Consider the following 22,079-nt stretch of genomic DNA (forward strand, 5'->3'; position numbering starts at 1 on the left):
CCTCACATCAAGGCCAAAATGGCAGCAGAGCTTCAGCAAGCCTCACATCATGGCCAAAAGTGGGGCAGCCCTTCAGCAAGCCTCACACAAAGGCCAAAATGGCGGCATCCCTTCAGCAAGACTCACATCAAGGCCAAAAGGGGGGCAGCCCTTCAGCAAGCCTCACATCAAGGCCAAAAGGGGGGCAGCCCTTCAGCAAGCCTCACATCAAGGCCGAAAGGGGGGCAGCCCTTCAACAAGCCTCACATCAAGGCCAAAAGACGGGCAGCCCTTCAGCAAGCCTCACATCAAGGCCAAAAAGGGGGCAGCCCTTCAGCAAGCCTCACATCAAGGCCAAAAGGGGGGCAGCCCTTCAGCAAGCCTCAGACCAAGGCCAAAAGGGCAGCAGCCCTTGAGGAAGCCTCACATCAAGGCCAAAAGGGGGGCAGCCCTTCAGCAAGACTCACATCAAGGCCAAAAGGGCAGCAGCCCTTGAGGAAGCCTCACATCAAGGCCAAAAGGGGGGCAGCCCTTCAGCAAGCCTCACATCAAGGCCAAAATGGCGGCAGCCCTTCAACAAGACTCACATCAAGGCCAAAAGGGCAGCAGCCCTTCAGCAAGCCTCACATCAAGGCCAAAAGGGGGGCAGCCCTTGAGGAAGCCTCACATCAAGGCCAAAATGGCAGCAGAGCTTCAGCAAGCCTCACATCATGGCCAAAAGTGGGGCAGCCCATCAGCAAGCCTCACATCAAGGCCAAAATGGCAGCAGAGCTTCAGCAAGCCTCACATCAAGGCCAAAATTGCAGCAGAGCTACAGCAAGCCTCACATCATGGCCAAAAGGGGGGCAGCCCTTCAGCAAGCCTCACACAAAGGCCAAAATGGCGGCATCCCTTCAGCAAGCCTCACATCAAGGCCAAAAGGGGGGCAGCCCTTCAGCAAGCCTCACATCAAGGCCAAATGTGGGGCAGCCCTCTAGCAAGCCTCACATCAAGGCCAAAAGGGGGGCAGCCCATCAGCAAGCCTCACATCGAGGCCAAAATGGCGGCAGCCCTTCAGCAAGCCTCACATCAAGGTCAAAAGTGGGGCAGCCCTTCAGCAAGCCTCACATCAAGGCCAAAAGGGTTGCAGCCCTTCAGCAAGCCTCACATCAAGGCCAAAAGGGCAGCAGACCTTCAGCAAGCCTCACATCAAGGCCAAAAGGGGGGCAGCCCTTCAGCAAGCCTCACATCAAGGCCAAAATGGCAGCAGAGCTTCAGCAAGCCTCACATCAAGGCCAAAAAAGGGGCAGCCCTTCAGCAAGCCTCACATCAAGGCCAAAAGGGCAGCAGCCCTACAGCAAGCCTCACATCAAGGTCAAAAGACGGGCAGCCCTTCAGCAAGCCTCACATCAAGGCCAAAAGGGGGGCAGGCCTTGAGGAAGCCTCACATCAAGGCCAAAATGGCGGCAGCATCTCAGCAAGCCTCACATCAAGGCCAAAAGGGGGGCAGCACTTCAACAAGCCTCACATCAAGGCCAAAAGGGGGGCAGCCCTTCAGCAAGACTCACATCAAGGCCAAAATGGCAGCAGAGCTTCAGCAAGCCTCACATCAAGGCCAAAAGTGGGGCAGCCCTTCAGCAAGCCTCACACAAAGGCCAAAATGGCGGCATCCCTTCAGCAAGCCTCACATCAAGGCCAAAAGGGGGGCAGCCCATCAGCAAGCCTCACATCAAGGCCAAAATGGCAGCAGAGCTTCAGCAAGCCTCACATCAAGGCCAAAACTGGGGCAGCCCTTCAGCAAGCCTCACATCAAGGCCAAAATGGCGGCATCCCTTCAGCAAGCCTCACATCAAGGCCAAAAGGGGGGCAGCCCTTCAGCAAGCCTCACATCAAGGTCAAAAGGGGGGCAGCCCTTCAGCAAGCCTCACATCAAGGCCAAAAGGGGGGCAGCCCTTGAGGAAGCCTCACATCAAGGCCAAAACGGGGGCAGCCCTACAGCAAGCCTCACATCAAGGCCAAAATGGGGGCAGACCATCAGCAAGCCTCACATCAAGGCCAAAAGGGGGGCAGCCCTTCAGCAAGCCTCACATCAAGGCCAAAAGGGGGGCAGCCCTTCAGCAAGCCTCACATCAAGGCCAAAAGGGGGGCAGCCCTTCAGCAAGCCTCACATCAAGGCCAAAAAGGGGGGCAGCCCTTCAGCAAGCCTCACATCAAGGCCAAAATGGCCCCAGCATTTCAGCAAGCCTCACATCAAGGCCAAAAGGGGGGCAGCCCTACAGCAAGCCTCACATCAAGGCCAAAAGGGCAGCAGACCTTCAGCAAGCCTCACATCAAGGCCAAAAGGGGGGCAGCCCTTCAGCAAGCCTCACATCAAGGCCAAAATGGCTGCATCTCTTCAGCAAGCCTCACATCAAGGCCAAAATGGCGGCATCTCTTCAGCAAGCCTCACATCAAGGCCAAAAGGGGGGCAGCCCTTCAGCAAGCCTCACATCAAGGCCAAAAGGGAGGCAGCCCTTGAGGAACCCTCACATCAAGGCCAAAAAGGGGGCAGCCCTTGAGGAAGCCTCACATCAAGGCCAAAAGGGGGGCAGCCCTTCAGCAAGCCTCAGACCAAGGCCAAAAGGGCAGCAGCCCTTGAGGAAGCCTCACATCAAGGCCAAAAGGGGGGCAGCCCTTCAGCAAGCCTCACATCAAGGCCAAAAGGGCAGCAGCCCTTGAGGAAGCCTCACATCAAGGCCAAAAGGGGGGCAGCCCTTCAGCAAGCCTCACATCAAGGCCAAAATGGCGGCAGCATCTCAGCAAGCCTCACATCAAGGCCAAAAGGGGGGCAGCACTTCAACAAGCCTCACATCAAGGCCAAAAGGGGGGCAGCCCTTCAGCAAGCCTCACATCAAGGCCAAAATGGCAGCAGAGCTTCAGCAAGCCTCACATCAAGGCCAAAAGTGGGGCAGCCCTTCAGCAAGCCTCACACAAAGGCCAAAATGGCGGCATCCCTTCAGCAAGACTCACATCAAGGCCAAAAGGGGGGCAGCCCTTCAGCAAGCCTCACATCAAGGCCAAAAGGGGGGCAGCCCTTCAGCAAGCCTCACATCAAGGCCAAAAGGGGGGCAGCCCTTCAGCAAGCCTCACATCAAGGCCAAAAGGGGGGCAGCCCTTCAGCAAGCCTCACATCAAGGCCAAAAGGGGGGCAGCCCTTGAGGAAGCCTCACATCAAGGCCAAAAGGGGGGCAGCCCTTCAGCAAGCCTCACATCAAGGCCAAAATGGCGGCAGCATCTCAGCAAGCCTCACATCAAGGCCAAAAGGGGGGCAGCCCTACAGCAAGCCTCACATCAAGGCCAAAAGGGGGGCAGCCCTTCAGCAAGCCTCACATCAAGGCCAAAATGGCGGCAGCATCTCAGCAAGCCTCACATCAAGGCCAAAAGGGGGGCAGCCCTACAGCAAGCCTCACATCAAGGCCAAAAGGGGGGCAGCCCTTCAGCAAGCCTCACATCAAGGCCAAAAGGGGGGCAGCCCTTCAGCATGCCTCACATCAAGGCCAAAATGGGGGCAGACCATCAGCAAGCCTCACATCAAGGCCAAAAGGGGGGCAGCCCTTCAGCAAGCCTCACATCAAGGCCAAAAGGGGGGCAGCCCTTCAGCAAGCCTCACATCGAGGCCAAAATGGGGGCAGAAGATCAGCAAGCCTCACATCAAGGCCAAAAGGGGGGCAGCCCTTCAGCAAGCCTCACATCAAGGCCAAAAGGGGGGCAGCCCTTCAGCAAGCCTCACATCAAGGCCAAAATGGCGGCAGCATTTCAGCAAGCCTCACATCAAGGCCAAAAGGGGGGCAGCCCTACAGCAAGCCTCACATCAAGGCCAAAATGGGGGCAGACCATCAGCAAGACTCACACCAAGGCCAAAAGGGGGGCAGCCCTTCAGCAAGCCTCACATCAAGGCCAAAATGGCTGCATCTCTTCAGCAAGCCTCACATCAAGGCCAAAATGGCGGCATCTCTTCAGCAAGCCTCACATCAAGGCCAAAAGGGGGGCAGCCCATCAGCAAGCCTCACATCAAGGCCAAAAGGGGGGCAGCCCATCAGCAAGCCTCACATCAAGGCCAAAAAGGGGGCAGCCCTTCAGCAAGCCTCACATCAAGGCCAAAAGGGGGGCAGCCCTTCAGCAAGCCTCAGACCAAGGCCAAAAGGGCAGCAGCCCTTGAGGAAGCCTCACATCAAGGCCAAAAGGGGGGCAGCCCTTCAGCAAGCCTCACATCAAGGCCAAAACGGCAGCAGCCCTTGAGGAAGCCTCACATCAAGGCCAAAAGGGGGGCAGCCCTTCAGCAAGCCTCACATCAAGGCCAAAATGGCGGCAGCCCTTCAACAAGACTCACATCAAGGCCAAAAGGGGGGCAGCCCTTCAGCAAGCCTCACATCAAGGCCAAAAGGGGGGCAGCCCTTGAGGAAGCCTCACATCAAGGCCAAAATGGCAGCAGAGCTTCAGCAAGCCTCACATCATGGCCAAAAGTGGGGCAGCCCATCAGCAAGCCTCACATCAAGGCCAAAATGGCAGCAGAGCTTCAGCAAGCCTCACATCAAGGCCAAAATGGCGGCAGCCCTTCAGCAAGCCTCACATCAAGGCCAAAAGGGTTGCAGCCCTTCAGCAAGCCTCACATCAAGGCCAAAAGGGCAGCAGACCATCAGCAAGCCTCACATCAAGGCCAAAATGGCGGCAGACCATCAGCAAGCCTCACATCAAGGCGAAAAGGGGGGCAGCCCTTCAGCAAGCCTCACATCAAGGCCAAAAAAGGGGCAGCCCTTCAGCAAGCCTCACATCAAGGCCAAAAGGGGGGCAGGCCTTGAGGAAGCCTCACATCAAGGCCAAAAGGGGGGCAGCACTTCAACAAGCCTCACATCAAGGCCAAAAGGGGGGCAGCCCTTCAGCAAGACTCACATCAAGGCCAAAAGGGGGGCAGCCCTTGAGGAAGCCTCACATCAATGCCAAAAGTGGGGCAGCCCTTCAGCAAGCCTCACACAAAGGCCAAAATGGCGGCATCCCTTCAGCAAGCCTCACATCAAGGCCAAAAGGGGGGCAGCCCTTCAGCAAGCCTCACATCAAGGCCAAAATGGCAGCAGAGCTTCAGCAAGCCTCACATCATGGCCAAAAGTGGGGCAGCCCTTCAGCAAGCCTCACACAAAGGCCAAAATGGCGGCATCCCTTCAGCAAGACTCACATCAAGGCCAAAAGGGGGGCAGCCCTTCAGCAAGCCTCACATCAAGGCCAAAAGACGGGCAGCCCTTCAGCAAGCCTCACATCAAGGCCGAAAGGGGGGCAGCCCTTCAGCAAGCCTCACATCAAGGCCGAAAGGGGGGCAGCCCTTCAGCAAGCCTCACATCAAGGCCAAAAGGGGGGCAGCCCTTGAAGAAGCCTCACATCAAGGCCAAAAGGGGGGCAGCCCTTCAGCAAGCCTCACATCAAGGCCAAAATGGCGGCAGCATCTCAGCAAGCCTCACATCAAGGCCAAAAGGGGGGCAGCCCTACAGCAAGCCTCACATCAAGGCCAAAAGGGGGGCAGCCCTTCAGCAAGCCTCACATCAAGGCCAAAATGGCGGCAGCATCTCAGCAAGCCTCACATCAAGGCCAAAAGTGGGGCAGCCCTTCAGCAAGCCTCACATCAAGGCCAAAATGGGGGCAGACCTTCAGCAAGCCTCACATCAAGGCCAAAAGGGGGGCAGCCCTTCAGCAAGCCTCACATCAAGGCCAAAATGGGGGCAGCCCTTCAGCAAGCCTCACATCAAGGCCAAAAGGGGGGCAGCCCTTCAGCAAGCCTCACATCAAGGCCAAAAGGGGGGCAGCCCTTCAGCATGCCTCACATCAAGGCCAAAATGGGGGCAGACCATCAGCAAGCCTCACATCAAGGCCAAAAGGGGGGCAGCCCTTCAGCAAGCCTCACATCAAGGCCAAAAGGGGGCAGCCCTTCAGCAAGACTCACATCAAGGCCAAAAGGGGGGCAGCCCTTCAGCAAGCCTCACATCAAGGCCAAAAGGGGGGCAGCCCTTCAGCAAGCCTCACATCAAGGCCAAAATGGCGGCAGCATTTCAGCAAGCCTCACATCAAGGCCAAAAGGGGGGCAGCCCTACAGCATGCCTCACATCGAGGCCAAAATGGGGGCAGACCATCAGCAAGACTCACACCAAGGCCAAAATGGCTGCATCTCTTCAGCAAGCCTCACATCAAGGCCAAAATGGGGGCAGCCCTTCAGCAAGCCTCACATCAAGGCCAAAAGGGGGGCAGCCCTTCAGCAAGCCTCACATCAAGGCCAAAAGGGGGGCAGCCCTTGAGCAAGCCTCACATCAAGGCCAAAAAGGGGGCAGCCCTTCAGCAAGCCTCACATCAAGGCCAAAAGGGGGCAGCAGCCCTTCAGGAAGCCTCACATCAAGGCCAAAAGGGGGGCAGCCCTTCAGCAAGCCTCACATCAAGGCCAAAATGGCGGCAGCCCTTCAGCAAGCCTCACATCAAGGCCAAAAGGGCAGCAGCCCTTCAGCAAGCCTCACATCAAGGCCAAAAGGGGGGCAGCCCTTGAGGAAGCCTCACATCAAGGCCAAAATGGCGGCAGAACTTCAGCAAGCCTCACATCAAGGCCAAAAGGGGGGCAGCCCTTCAGCAAGCCTCACATCAAGGCCAAAAAAGGGGGGCAGCCCATCAGCAAGCCTCACATCAAGGCCAAAATGGCAGCAGAGCTTCAGCAAGCCTCACATCAAGGCCAAAATGGCAGCAGAGCTACAGCAAGCCTCACATCAAGGCCAAAAGGGGGGCAGCCCTTCAGCAAGCCTCACATCAAGGCCAAAATGGCGGCATCCCTTCAGCAAGCCTCACATCAAGGCCAAAAGGGGGGCAGCCCTTCAGCAAGCCTCACATCAAGGCCAAATGTGGGGCAGCCCTCTAGCAAGCCTCACATCAAGGCCAAAAGGGGGGCAGCCCATCAGCAAGCCTCACATCAAGGCCAAAATGGCGGCAGCCCTTCAGCAAGCCTCACATCAAGGTCAAAAGTGGGGCAGCCCTTCAGCAAGCCTCACATCAAGGCCAAAAGGGTTGCAGCCCTTCAGCAAGCCTCACATCAAGGCCAAAAGGGCAGCAGACCCTTCAGCAAGCCTCACATCAAGGCCAAAATGGCGGCAGAACTTCAGCAAGCCTCACATCAAGGCGAAAAGGGGGGCAGCCCTTCAGCAAGCCTCACATCAAGGCCAAAAAAGGGGCAGCCCTTCAGCAAGCCTCACATCAAGGCCAAAAGGGCAGCAGCCCTACAGCAAGCCTCACATCAAGGCCAAAAGGGGGGCAGGCCTTGAGGAAGCCTCACATCAAGGCCAAAATGGGGGCAGCACCTTCAGCAAGCCTCACATCAAGGCCAAAAGGGGGGCAGCACTTCAACAAGCCTCACATCAAGGTCAAAAGGGGGGCAGCCCTTCAGCAAGCCTCACATCAAGGCCAAAAGGGCAGCAGCCCTTCAGCAAGACTCACATCAAGGCCAAAAGACAGGCAGCCCTTCAGCAAGCCTCACATCAAGGCCAAAAGGGGGGCAGCCCTTCAGCAAGCCTCACATCAAGGCCAAAAGGGGGGCAGCCCTTCAGCAAGCCTCACATCAAGGCCAAAAGGGGGGCAGCCCTACAGCAAGCCTCACATCAAGGCCAAAAGGGGGGCAGCCCTTCAGCAAGCCTCACATCAAGGCCAAAATGGCGGCAGCCCTTCAGCAAGCCTCACATCAAGGCCAAAAGGGGGGCAGCCCTTGAGGAAGCCTCACATCAAGGCCAAAAGGGAGGCAGCCCTTCAGCAAGCCTCACATCAAGGCCAAAATGGCGGCAGCCCTTCAGCAAGCCTCACATCAAGGCCAAAAGGGGGGCAGCCCTACAGCAAGCCTCACATCAAGGCCAAAAGGGGGGCAGCCCTTCAGCAAGCCTCACATCAAGGCCAAAAGGGGGGCAGCCCTTCAGCAAGCCTCACATCGAGGCCAAAAGGGGGGCAGCCCTTCAGCAAGCCTCACATCAAGGCCAAAAGGGGGGCAGCCCTTCAGCAAGCCTCACATCAAGGCCAAAAGGGGGGCAGCCCTTCAGCAAGCCTCACATCAAGGCCAAAATGGGGGGCAGCCCTTCAGCAAGCCTCACATCAAGGCCAAAAGGGGGGCAGCCCTTCAGCAAGCCTCACATCAAGGCCAAAAGGGGGCAGCCCTTCAGCAAGCCTCACATCAAGGCCAAAAGGGGGGCAGCCCTTCAGCAAGCCTCACATCAAGGCCAAAAAGGGGGGCAGCCCTTCAGCAAGCCTCACATCAAGGCCAAAATGGCGGCAGCCCTTCAGCAAGCCTCACATCAAGGCCAAAAGGGGGGCAGCCCTACAGCAAGCCTCACATCAAGGCCAAAAGGGGGGCAGCCCTTCAGCAAGCCTCACATCAAGGCCAAAAGGGGGGCAGCCCTTCAGCAAGCCTCACATCAAGGCCAAAAGGGCAGCAGACCTTCAGCAAGCCTCACATCAAGGCCAAAAGGGGGGCAGCCCTTCAGCAAGCCTCACATCAAGGCCAAAAGGGGGCAGCCTTCAGCAAGCCTCACATCAAGGCCAAAATGGGGGGCAGCCCTTCAGCAAGCCTCACATCAAGGCCAAAAGGGGGGCAGCCCTTGAGGACCCCTCACATCAAGGCCAAAAAGGGGGCAGCCCTTCAGCAAGCCTCACATCAAGGCCAAAAGGGGGGCAGCCCTTGAGGAACCCTCACATCAAGGCCAAAAAGGGGGCAGCCCTTCAGCAAGCCTCACATCAAGGCCAAAAGGGGGGCAGCCCTTCAGCAAGCCTCACATCAAGGCCAAAAGGGGGGCAGCCCTTGAGGAAGCCTCACATCAAGGCCAAAAGGGGGGCAGCCCTTCAGCAAGACTCACATCAAGGCCAAAAGGGGGGCAGCCCTTCAGCAAGCCTCACATCAAGGCCAAAAGGGCAGCAGCCCTTCAGGAAGCCTCACATCAAGGCCAAAATGGCGGCAGCCCTTCAGCAAGCCTCACATCAAGGCCAAAAGGGCAGCAGCCCTTCAGCAAGCCTCACATCAAGGCCAAAAGGGGGGCAGCCCTTAGGAAGCCTCACATCAAGGCCAAAATGGCAGCAGAGCCTTCAGCAAGCCTCACATCATGGCCAAAAGTGGGGCAGCCCTTCAGCAAGCCTCACATCAAGGCCAAAATGGCAGCAGAGCTTCAGCAAGCCTCACATCATGGCCAAAAGACGGGCAGCCCTTCAGCAAGCCTCACATCAAGGCCAAAATGGCGGCATCCCTTCAGCAAGCCTCACATCAAGGCCAAAAGGGGGGCAGCCCTTCAGCAAGCCTCACATCAAGGCCAAAATGGCGGCAGCCCTTCAGCAAGCCTCACATCAAGGCCAAAAGGGGGGCAGCCCTTCAGCAAGCCTCACATCAAGGCCAAAAGGGCAGCAGACCTTCAGCAAGCCTCACATCAAGGCCAAAAGGGGGCAGCCCTTCAGCAAGCCTCACATCAAGGCGAAAAGGGGGGCAGCCCTTCAGCAAGCCTCACATCAAGGCCAAAAGGGCAGCCCTTGAGGCAAGCCTCACATCAAGGCCAAAAGGGGGGCAGCCCTTCAGCAAGCCTCACATCAAGGCCAAAAGGGGGGCAGCCCTTCAGCAAGACTCACATCAAGGCCAAAAGGGGGGCAGCCCTTCAGCAAGCCTCACATCAAGGCCAAAATGGCAGCAGAGCTTCAGCAAGCCTCACATCAAGGCCAAAAGGGGGGCAGCCCTTCAGCAAGCCTCACATCAAGGCCAAAAGGGGGGCAGCCCTTCAGCAAGCCTCACATCAAGGCCAAAAGGGGGGCAGCCCTTCAGCAAGCCTCACATCAAGGCCAAAAGGGGGGCAGCCCTTCAGCAAGCCTCACATCAAGGCCAAAAGGGCAGCAGCCCTTCAGCAAGCCTCACATCAAGGCCAAAAGGGGGGCAGCCCTTCAGCAAGCCTCACATCAAGGCCAAAAGGGGGGCAGCCCTTCAGCAAGCCTCACATCAAGGCCAAAATGGCGGCAGCCCTTCAGCAAGCCTCACATCAAGGCCAAAAGGGGGGCAGCCCTTGAGGAAGTCTCACATCAAGGCCAAAAGGGGGGCAGCCCTTCAGCAAGCCTCACATCAAGGCCAAAATGGCGGCAGCATCTCAGCAAGCCTCACATCAAGGCCAAAAGGGGGGCAGCCCTACAGCAAGCCTCACATCAAGGCCAAAAGGGGGGCAGCCCTTCAGCAAGCCTCACATCAAGGCCAAAATGGCGGCAGCATCTCAGCAAGCCTCACATCAAGGCCAAAAGGGGGGCAGCCCTACAGCAAGCCTCACATCAAGGCCAAAAGGGGGGCAGCCCTTCAGCAAGCCTCACATCAAGGCCAAAAGGGGGGCAGCCCTTCAGCAAGCCTCACATCAAGGCCAAAAGGGGGGCAGCCCTTCAGCAAGCCTCACATCAAGGCCAAAAGGGGGGCAGCCCTTCAGCAAGCCTCACATCAAGGCCAAAATGGGGGCAGCCCTTCAGCAAGCCTCACATCAAGGCCAAAAGGGGGGCAGCCCTTCAGCAAGCCTCACATCAAGGCCAAAAGGGGGGCAGCCCTTCAGCAAGACTCACATCAAGGCCAAAAGGGGGGCAGCCCTTCAGCAAGCCTCACATCAAGGCCAAAAGGCGGCAGCCCTTCAGCAAGACTCACATCAAGGCCAAAAGGGGGGCAGCCCTTCAGCAAGCCTCACATCAAGGCCAAAAGGGGGGCAGCCCTTCAGCAAGCCTCACATCAAGGCCAAAATGGCGGCAGCCCTTCAGCAAGCCTCACATCAAGGCCAAAAGGGGGGCAGCCCTTCACCAAGCCTCACATCAAGGCCAAAAGGGCAGCAGCCCTTCAGCAAGCCTCACATCAAGGCCAAAAGGGGGGCAGCCCTTCAGCAAGCCTCACATCAAGGCCAAAAGGGGGGCAGCCCTTCAGCAAGCCTCACATCGAGGCCAAAATGGCGGCAGCCCTTCAGCAAGCCTCACATCAAGGCCAAAAGGGGGGCAGCCCTTCAGCAAGCCTCACATCAAGGCCAAAAGATGGGCAGCCCTTCAGCAAGCCTCACATCAAGGCCAAAAGGGGGGCAGCCCTTCAGCAAGCCTCACATCAAGGCCAAAAGGGGGCAGCCCTTCAGCAAGCCTCACATCAAGGCCAAAAGGGCAGCAGCCCTTCAGCAAGCCTCACATCAAGGCCAAAAGGGGGGCAGCCCTTCAGCAAGCCTCACATCAAGGCCAAAAGGGGGGCAGCCCTTCAGCAAGCCTCACATCAAGGCGAAAAGGGGGGCAGCCCTTCAGCAAGCCTCACATCAAGGCCAAAAGGGGGGCAGCCCTTCAGCAAGCCTCACATCAAGGCCAAAAGGGCAGCAGCCCTTCAGCAAGCCTCACATCAAGGCCAAAAGGGGGGCAGCCCTTCAGCAAGCCTCACATCAAGGCCAAAAGGGGGGCAGCCCTTCAGCAAGCCTCACATCAAGGCCAAAAGACGGGCAGCCCTTCAGCAAGCCTCACATCAAGGCCAAAAGGGGCAGCCCTTCAGCAAGCCTCACATCAAGGCCAAAAGGGGGGCAGCCCTTCAGCAAGCCTCACATCAAGGCCAAAATGGCGGCAGCCCTTCAGCAAGCCTCACATCAAGGCCAAAAGGGGGGCAGCCCTTCAGCAAGCCTCACATCAAGGCCAAAAGGGGGGCAGCCCTTCAGCAAGCCTCACATCAAGGCCAAAATGGCGGCAGCCCTTCAGCAAGCCTCACATCAAGGCCAAAAGGGGGGCAGCCCTTCAGCAAGCCTCACATCAAGGCCAAAAGGGGGGCAGCCCTTCAGCAAGCCTCACATCAAGGCCAAAAGGGGGGCAGCCCTTCAGCAAGCCTCACATCAAGGCCAAAATGGCGGCATCCCTTCAGCAAGACTCACATCAAGGCCAAAAGGGGGGCAGCCCTTCAGCAAGCCTCACATCAAGGCCAAAAGGGGGGCAGCCCTTCAGCAAGCCTCACATCAAGGCCAAAAGGGGGGCAGCCCTTCAGCAAGCCTCACATCAAGGCCAAAATGGCGGCAGCCCTTCAGCAAGCCTCACATCAAGGCCAAAAGGGGGCAGCCCTTCAGCAAGACTCACATCAAGGCCAAAAGGGGGGCAGCCCTTGAGGAAGCCTCACATCAAGGCCAAAATGGCGGCAGCCCTTCAGCAAGCCTCACATCAAGGCCAAAAGGGGGGCAGCCCTTCAGCAAGCCTCACATCAAGGCCAAAATGGCGGCAGCCCTTCAGCAAGCCTCACATCAAGGCCAAAAGGGGGGCAGCCCTTCAGCAAGCCTCACATCAAGGCCAAAAGGGGCAGCCCTTCAGCAAGCCTCACATCAAGGCCAAAAGGGGGGCAGCCCTTCAGCAAGCCTCACATCAAGGCCAAAAGGGGGGCAGCCCTTCAGCAAGCCTCACATCAAGGCCAAAAAGGGGGCAGCCCTTCAGCAAGCCTCACATCAAGGCCAAAAGGGGGGCAGCCCTTCAGCAAGACTCACATCAAGGCCAAAAGGGGGGCAGCCCTTCAGCAAGCCTCACATCAAGGCCAAAATGGGGGCAGCCCTTCAGCAAGCCTCACATCAAGGCCAAAAGGGGGGCAGCCCTTCAGCAAGCCTCACATCAAGGCCAAAATGGCGGCAGCCCTTCAGCAAGACTCACATCAAGGCCAAAAGGGGGGCAGCCCTTCAGCAAGCCTCACATCAAGGCCAAAAGGGGGCAGCCCTTCAGCAAGCCTCACATCAAGGCCAAAAAGGGGGGCAGCCCTTCAGCAAGCCTCACATCAAGGCCAAAAGGGGGGCAGCCCTTCAGCAAGCCTCACATCAAGGCCAAAAGGGCAGCAGCCCTACAGCAAGCCTCACATCAAGGCCAAAAGGGGGGCAGCCCTTCAGCAAGCGTCACATCAAGGCCAAAAAGGGGGGCAGCCCTTCAGCAAGCCTCACATCAAGGCCAAAAGGGGGGCAGCCCTTCAGCAAGCCTCACATCAAGGCCAAAATGGGGCAGCCCTTCAGCAAGCCTCACATCAAGGCCAAAATGGCGGCAGCATTTCAGCAAGCCTCACATCAAGGCCAAAAGGGGGGCAGCCCTTCAGCAAGCCTCACATCAAGGCCAAAAGGGGGGCAGCCCTTCAGCAAGCCTCACATCAAGGCCAAAAGGGGGGCAGCCCTTCAGCAAGCCTCACATCAAGGGCAAAATGGGGGCAGCCCTTGAGTGGCGCATGAGCTGGCTGATGGGCCCTTGGAGACACGTTGAGAGCCATAGAGACACATTGGGACTCATAGAGAAACATTGAGACCCATTGGGACCCATAGAGACACCTTGAGAGCCATAGAGACACCTTGAGTGCCATAGAGACACACTGAGACTCATTGGGACCCATCGGGACACTTTGGGACCCAGAGACACGTTGAGACCCATTGGGACCCATAGAGACCCATTGAGACCCATAGAGACACATTGGGACCCATAGAGACACACTGAGACTCATTGGTTCCCATTGGGACCCAGAGAGATTCATTGAGACTCATTTCGGTCCCATGGATACACATTGAGACCCATAGAGACACGCTGAGACCCATTGGGACCCACTGGGACCCATAGAGTCATGTGGGGACCCACAGAGACACATTGGGGTCCTTTGGGAGCCATAGAGACACGTTGGGACCCATAGAGACATAATGGGACCCATTGGGACCCATAGAGACACACTGAGACCCATAGAGACCCATTGGGACCCATAGAGACACTTTGAGACCCATAGAGACCCATTGGGACCCAGAGAGACCCACTGGGACCCATAGAGACCCACTGGGACCCATGGAGATTTACTGGGAGCCATAGAGACCCCCTGGGACCCACAGAGACCCATCCAGCCCTGGCTCAGGTCCACTGGCTGTTGTCGAAACTCCTCCTGTTTCTCGCTGCCCAGCCCTCAGCCTGTCCACATACAGACACAAGCGAGAGCTGGCAACCTGCTGCTGGGAACCGGCTCTGCAGGGCTGCTGGGCTTGGTGAGCTTCCACCCCCTCCCATCCTGGCTTCCACCTTCTGTTCCCAAAGCCGATGCCGCCCAACCCATCGTCCCGCTTCTCAGCTCAGCCCATGTCCCCTCTGCGTTCCCCTTGCCTTCCTTCAGCTGCGCCTGCCTGCAGCGTCCGTGTGAAACGGCTCATCCCGCTCGGAAGGCCGGCAGGAAAGCGAATCTCTGGGAGCCCCAAGCAAAGCAAAGGGTGGCGGGAGCCATGGAGTCACAGCATGGACACAGAGGATGGATGCCGGGTCATTTATTGAGCGTGGTGACAAGGAATGCGGGCAGAACTGAGCGACTTCCTGACAGCGGGTCATCAAGGGTACGGGCAGAGCACTGTGCAACAGCGCTTGTTTGCGTATGGCCTGCGTGAAGATCAGCACAGGCAGCAGCTGCTAAAGGAAAACGAGTGATAGGGCATTGAGAGCCAAGGAAAGGGGAGGAAACAGGGGCAGCACAATATGGCATTGAGAGCCAAGGAAAGGAAACAGGGGCAGCACAATATGGCATTGAGAGCCAAGGAAAGGAGGAAACAGGGGCAGCACAATATGGCATTGAGAGCCAAGGAAAGGAAACAGGGGCAGCACAATATGGCATTGAGAGCCAAGGAAAGGGGAGGAAACAGGGCCCAGCGCCCCCAGGCAGGGCAGCAGCGGTGTCACAATGGCAGCGGCCGTGTCATCATGGTGTCGCCGCGGCGCCGTTTGTGACACGGGCACCCGGGAGGGGTATAAAAGGCGGAACGCGGCGGTGGGTCCCACATCCTGAAGGAGCATCTGGTAGAGAGCAGACGCATCTGAAGGATGAGCTTCGGCATGGCTGGCGCCAACATGGAGCGAGCCGCCGGCGCGACGCGGAGCAGGAGGAGCGAGGTCGGCCCCGCAGCGGGACGCACCTCCAGGCTCATAGACACCGAGACCAAAGGTAATGGACACCAAGTGGGTCCACGGCCGGCACAGGAGCGCTGCTGCAGCCACCCCTGGCACGGAGGAGATGCTTTGCATCCGCCGCCTTGCTGTCGCCTGGCGGCCATAGCAGTGCTGGCAAGCGGCAGATGCAAAGCATGAGCTGATGCAGTGTGAGCTGATGCAGTGTGAGCTGATGCAGTGAGAGCTGATGCAGTGTGAGCTGATGCAGTGTGAGCTGATGCAGTGAGAGCTGATGCAGTGTGAGCTGATGCAGAGTGAGCTGATGCAGTGAGAGCTGATGGAGTGTGAGCTGATGCAGTGTGAGCTGATGCAGTGAGAGCTGATGCAGTGAGAGCTGATGCAGTGAGAGCTGATGCAGAGTGAGCTGATGGAGTGTGAGCTGATGCAGTGAGAGCTGATGCAGTGTGAGCTGATGCAGTGAGAGCTGATGCAGAGTGAGCTGATGCAGTGTGAGCTGATGCAGTGAGAGCTGATGCAGTGAGAGCTGATGCAGTGAGAGCTGATGCAGTGTGTGCTGATGCAGTGAGAGCTGATGCAGAGTGAGCTGATGCAGTGTGAGCTGATGCAGTGAGAGCTGATGCAGTGTGAGCTGATGCAGTGAGAGCTGATGCAGTGAGAGCTGATGCAGTGAGAGCTGATGCAGAGTGAGCTGATGCAGTGAGAGCTGATGCAGTGAGAGCTGATGCAGTGTGAGCTGATGCAGTGAGAGCTGATGCAGAGTGAGCTGATGCAGTGTGAGCTGATGCAGTGAGAGCTGATGCAGTGAGAGCTGATGCAGTGTGAGCTGATGCAGTGTGAGCTGATGCAGTGAGAGCTGATGCAGTGTGAGCTGATGCAGTGTGAGCTGATGCAGTGAGAGCTGATGCAGAGTGAGCTGATGCAGTGAGAGCTGATGCAGTGAGAGCTGATGCAGTGTGAGCTGATGCAGTGTGAGCTGATGCAGTGAGAGCTGATGCAGAGTGAGCTGATGCAGAGTGAGCTGATGCAGTGAGAGCTGATGCAGTGAGAGCTGATGCAGTGTGAGCTGATGCAGTGAGAGCTGATGCAGTGAGAGCTGATGCAGTGAGAGCTGATGCAGAGTGAGCTGATGCAGTGAGAGCTGATGCAGTGAGAGCTGATGCAGTGTGAGCTGATGCAGTGTGAGCTGATGCAGTGTGAGCTGATGCAGTGTGAGCTGATGCAGTGAGAGCTGATGCAGTGTGAGCTGATGCAGATTGTGACCTGCTTTTCCTTTGCCCTCCAGAGCGAGTCGCCGTCTGGGATGCGGTGGCCGCCTACATCCGGGAGCAGCTGCTGGTGCACAAGGTGTGTTGGCCGTCGGGTTCCTCCTCTCGCCGTCCAGCTCGGCCTGGACTCCCTCAGCCTCTTCCCCTGTGCACAAAGCAGGAAGCTGCCCCCACGTTTCTCTCCTGGGCATCCCACGGCCTTCCTGCAAATGCGCGGTCGCTTGTGCTGGGCCCTGTCGGATCTCAGGGCTGATCCCGGTCTCTGGGAGCCTCTGGATGCCATGGGGCTCCTTCTGCCCTGCAGCCTGCTGGGCTGCATCCGGGAGGGCGAGGGCAAGGAGAGGACCGTGCAGCCCCTTCCCAAAGCCATTCCTGATGCCTGGCTCGTGCCTCTGAACGGCGGCAGAGGCTCCCGAGCTGCGTCCCCACGTCGGAGCCCCGCCGGCTCTTCCTCCGGCCGTCCCGTAACCCTTGCGCCCTTCCTTTCTCTTCCACTCGCAGGGGGTCTGGATCCCCACCTTTGGCACCTTTGACACCGTCTCCAAAGACATCTGGACTGAGAACGGCACCGTGACCCTGCAGTGGCCCGTGTTCACCCTGGCTACAAACCTGATGGTCGCCCACCACCTCAAGGCCCGCAGGGACTCCCTGTCAGGTAGGAGGGGGGATTCCACTCCTGCTGCCATCACGGACAGGGCAAACGGGGCCACCGCTCCATTCTCAACAGCAAACCTTCCCCTGTCCAAACCTGGGGCCGCTCAGGCTGACGTCCACCGCAAGCCCTTCTAGGGAAGCACGGCTGGAAAATCAACCCTATCGTCACCTCCGTCTCTCGCATTTTGCAGGGCACAGGAAGGTGGACCCTCTGAGATACAGCAAGGCGGCCGCAGGCACCTCTCTGAGCTGGAAGACCCTCAGGACCGGCATCCAGAGCACCGTGTCCCTGCTCTCCGGCTGCCTGCAGAACGGGGAGAAGGTCGCCGTGGTCCTGAAAGACATCGGCGTGCTCCTGGTTGACGGCTTGACCTTCCACATGAAATACTACTTCGACTTCCTCGAGCAGCTGTCCGGAAAAGAGACATTCAGAAGAGCTGCTTCCAAGGTGAGCTGTAGGTTCCTCTGTGGCCCTGGCACTGCCGTGACCCTCGCCGTGCCCAAGCACACATCAGAACGCGGCCGGCTGCTCGGGCCCATAGAGACACGTGGAGACACGTTGAGACCCATAGAGACACGTTGGGACCCATAGAGACACACTGGGACCCATAGAGACACATTGGGACCCATAGAGACACTTTGAGATCCATAGAGACATGTTGAGACCCAGTAAGACACATTGGGACCCTTAGAGACAGATTGGGACACATAGAGACACATTGAGCCCCATAGAGACACATTGAGGCCCACTGGGACTCATCGAGGCACATTGGGACCCATAGAGACATGCTGGTACCCATAGTGACACGCTGACACCCATTAAGGCACATTGGGACCCATAGAGACAAATTGAGGCCCATAGAGACACATTGGGACCCATAGAGACACATTGGGACCCATAGAGACACTTTGAGATCCATAGAGACATGTTGAGACCCAGTAAGACACATTGGGACCCTTAGAGACAGATTGGGACCCATAGAGACACATTGAACCCCATAAGGATACATTGAGGCCCACTGGGACTCATAGAGGCACATTGGGACCCATAGAGACACGTTGAGACCCATAGAGACACCTTGAGTACCATAGAGACAAACTGAGACACAATGGGACCCATAGAGACATCATGAGATCCACAGAGACACGTTGGGACCCATAGAGACACATTGAGACACACTGGGACCCATAGAGACATGCTGAGACCCATAGAGACACGTTGGGACCCATAGAGACCCATTGGGACCCATGGAGACCCATTGGGACCCATAGAGACACATTGGGACCATAGAGACAGGTTGGAACCCATAGAGACACATTGAGAGCCACAGAGACACATTGTGACCATAGAGACACATTGTGACCATAGAGACACGTTGGGACCCATAGAGACATCTTGAGTACCATAGAGACAAACTGAGACACAATGGGACCCATAGAGACATAATGAGAGCAATAGAGAACCATTGGGACACATAGAGACACGTTGAGACCCACATAGACACGTTGGGACCCATAGAGACACGCTGAGACCCATAGAGACACGTTGAGCCCCATAGAGACCCATAGAGACCCATAGAGCCTCATAGAGACCCATAGAGAGCCACAGACTCCCACAGCCTCCCCTTCTGTCCCCCCAGGCCCCCTGGCTGCTGGACATGGTGGTGTCCCGCGGGGCACCGCTGGCTTCCCTGCTGCTCTCCGGCTGCCTCGTCGTCTTTCCCACGTGAGTCTGTTGGTGGCTGCGGCGCGGCTGCTCAGCTCTCGTTGCGCAGCGCTTGTTCCGTGTGTCCGTGTCTGTGCTGCCCGTGTGTCACAGAACCACAGCAGGATTGGAGCTGCAAGGAGCCCTGAAAGAGCACCTCGTCCCACTGCCCTGCGGGGAACAGGGACACCGACCCCCACAGGAGGTCGCTCTGAGCCTGCTCCAGCCCCACCTCCAATGCCCGTCCAGGCACCACCAGCTCTCCGGGCAAGATGCTCCGGTGCCTCGCCACCCTCCTGTCCCAAACCTCTTCCTCACATCCAACCTCCATCTCCTGCCCTTGGAAACCGGTTTCCCTTCCACCCGAACCGACTGCCCCTGCTCAAGCCTTTGCCCAGGAGCGTGCTTCATGCGGCACGAAGACGTGCCTGGCAGCAGACGGCCAGAGAGCAGCAAGCAGTGCTGGCTGCGTCACACCGCTCGCTGCCTTCTCCTCTCGTGCAGCTTTCAAATGGAGTTTGTGCCCAAACCACCGCCCGCAATACGCCGCAAGTCCTCGGGAAGCCTCTGTGGTCGGGAGACGGCAAAGAAAGAAGCCGCTTTGCCACCTCTGGACCAGGGCAAGACAGGTAAAGCAGCTTCAGCTCCTCTCCAGGGCACGGGCGGCCAACCGGAGGTAGGAAATCCCCTGCTGAGCACCAGCCCAGGGCTCTGACTGGCGTCAAAGCTTCACGCCAGCTCAGCACGGCCCCTTCCCATGAGGAACTGCTGGCCTGCCCAAAGCCAAGGCGCCGGCTGTGACGTGCCCCCATCCCTGGCGATGGCAGGAGGACGTGCGGATCTTAGGCCCTGCCCTCCCCCGACGGAAGGAAGGACGCGGTCCCCCCAAAATCCCCCCGCCGCCTCACCGTCGCCACCCAGCTCCTCTTTCCCAAAGCCAACGCCACGAATGCGCTCCCAGCACAGAGCTGAGCTGCAGAGAGGAGGAGCGGGGCCAGGGCTGCCGTCAGGGAGGGCGGCGCGGATGGGAGCAGCGGGGGGAGCGGAGCGGCCCTCTGGGCTGCTGTGGGAAGGGGCCTGAGCGCCCCTGGGGAGCGAGCCAAAGGGCTGACGCTGAATCTCCTCTGCCTTCCCCGTTGCAGTGAGGTTTGCTGGCCGTCCCACCATCATCAAACGCTTGAGCACTTCCAGCATTGACGGAGGACACTTCAGAAGGATCAGGAGCTTGCTGCTCCAGAGGAGCTCGACGTCCAGGTGAGGCTGCGGGCTGCCGTGCGCACGGGGGCGACCCGACCGAAGCCCATTCCCTAATCCCAAAGGGTCCCTGTTTGTGGCCGCCCAACAGCGCTGCCACGGGGACCCCCAGCTCACAGGGCTGCCGCTCTGCGCGTCTCAGGGGCAGCCGGTGAGCAGGCTGCGGGCAGGGAGTTTGGGCACAGCCCTGCTCCAGCCCCACCTCCAATGCCCGTCCAGGCAGCCACCGGCTCTCCGGGCAAGATGCTCCGCTGCCTCGCCACCCTGCTGTCCACAGGCTCCTTCCTTACGTCCCAACCTCGTGCCCTTTGCAACCATTTCCCCTTCACCCGAACCGACCGCGACGCAGCCCAGGCTCCCGGCTCAGGCTTGCAGCCCCGAAGCCACCGGCCCCTCACGCGGACCCCTCCTGCTCTGTCCTTGCAGACTGCTGCCAGCCATCCGCCAGGTGCCTGAGGCCCCAAAGCAGCCGCTGCCCTGCCAGCTGCAGGGGGACGCAGAAGCTCCAAGCCAACGAGAGCTGGGCCCAGCACCGCGGGCGAAACACGTGAGCTTCTCTGAGGCACAACTGGGGGCAGAAAACGTCCGTGGGCACGGCGTGCTGCCCACATTGCAGGCAGCCGAGGCCTCACCCCGTCGGGTCACCTTTGGGCAGACGCCAGCGTTCCCAAGATCTTCGTCCAGAGCTGAGTCCAGCCTGTCCTCGCAGCCTCCAGGCAGACATCCCAGGTTCCCACTGGTGGCACGCGACTCCATCCAAGTCATGAGGATGAGGGCTCAGAAGAGGGCTGCGCAGCAAGAACCTCAGCAGGACGGCGGCAGCGAGACCTCGTGCTGAGGCCAGCCTGCCTGAGCAGTCTGCCCCCAGCACATCCGCATCGCTGCCACCCAGGCAAGAAGAAACGCAGTCTCCCAAGCCGTTGGCCTGCCGAGACCAAAGCCCGCCCTGCAGGAAGAACAGGGGGCAGAAAAAGGCCCTGGGCACGGCGTGCTGCCCAACGTGCACACGGCCGAGGCCTCGCCGCATCGGGCCGCCTTGGGGCAGACGCCAGCTGCCAGAAGATCTTCCTGCAGAGCTGAGTGCCAAGCGTCGGCCTCCCGACACCTGCAGGAAGGGCTCAGCCCAGCCGTGCTGATGCGGGCATGGGCTGCCCAGACAGACAGACGTCGACTGGAGGCTGCCAAACGGACGCTGGAATCCCACCTGCGCGGCATCTCATACGACAGCAGGCTGCCCAGGGCCCCGTCCAACCTGGCCTCCAACACCTCCAGGGACGGGGCGTCCAACAACCTCTGCGGGCATCCGGTTCCGAGAGAGCATCTCCCCGCTCTCTCTGCAAACAACAACCCAACCTGACATCCCATCTTCAACTGCACACCACGTCCGCTTGGCCTGACGTCGGCCGCACCATCACAGCCGACTCCCCTCCTATTCGTAGGCTCCCTTGACGTACGGAAGGCTGCCACGAGGGCACCGCGCAGCCTTCCCTTCTCCAGGCCAAGCGAGGAGATGTCGAGTGCAATGGAGAGGGGCAGAACCATCAATAAAGCCTTACCGGGGGCCTACCTTGAAACATCCCCACGATGGCTGTGACGGAGTCCTTGCGCCTTTTGACGCCGCCTCTTTGGATGCCGGGGCAGGGAGAAAGAACGCTGAGAGGGCATCAGAGCGTCGCACCACGCTTCCCTTGGTGCCCAGGCGTCTCTTCTGCCCCAGGCTGAGTTCTTGGCCTTTTGGGCTGACCACAAGCCGTGCCCGCTGTCGCCTTTGCAACCTCTTGCAGTTTGGGCTCAGGGTTCTGCTTCAGACGCTGTGCGCTGGGTCTTGCGAATCCCTCGGCGAGGCCAAACGGCGCGGAGCTCCTTCTACCCCTGCTTGTGCAGGTCAGGAGCTCCTGCTGGGACCCACAGAGACACATTGGGACCCAGAGAGACACATTGGGACCCATTGGAGACACGTTGGGACCCATAGAGACATACTGGGACCCATAGAGACACGTTGGGACCCATAGAGTCACGTTGAGAGCCATAGAGACACATTGAGACCCATGGAGACACATTGGGATCCATAGAGACACATTGAGACCCATAGAGACCTGTTGGGGCCCATAGAAACACGTTGAGATCCATAGAGACTCACTGAGGACCATAGAGACACATTGAGGCCCTTTGGGACCCATAGAGGCACATTGAGAGCCATAGAGACACGTTGGGACCCATAGTGCCCTACAGAGACACACAGTGCCCCATAGTGCCCTATAGAGAGACACACTGTGCCCCACAACGGCCTATAGACACACAGT

General features: G+C 58.6%; 1 protein-coding gene across 1 annotated transcript; it reads left to right on the top strand.

Annotated features, from left to right (window-relative positions):
• The first annotated feature begins 14,811 nt into the window (after window positions 1-14,811).
• On the top strand, window positions 14,812-20,912 carry LOC128073541 (uncharacterized). Its single transcript, XM_052668592.1, is given in 9 exon segments — window positions 14,812-14,932; window positions 16,181-16,242; window positions 16,665-16,818; window positions 17,009-17,265; window positions 18,458-18,543; window positions 19,027-19,151; window positions 19,665-19,776; window positions 20,203-20,587; window positions 20,589-20,912. Coding segments are annotated over 9 exon segments (1,626 nt in total).
• The last annotated feature ends 1,167 nt before the right edge of the window (window positions 20,913-22,079 follow it).

The sequence above is a fragment of the Tympanuchus pallidicinctus genome, unplaced genomic scaffold (assembly GCF_026119805.1).
Source record: "Tympanuchus pallidicinctus isolate F22 unplaced genomic scaffold, pur_lepc_1.0 scaffold105, whole genome shotgun sequence".
NCBI classification, from domain to species: domain Eukaryota; kingdom Metazoa; phylum Chordata; class Aves; order Galliformes; family Phasianidae; genus Tympanuchus; species Tympanuchus pallidicinctus.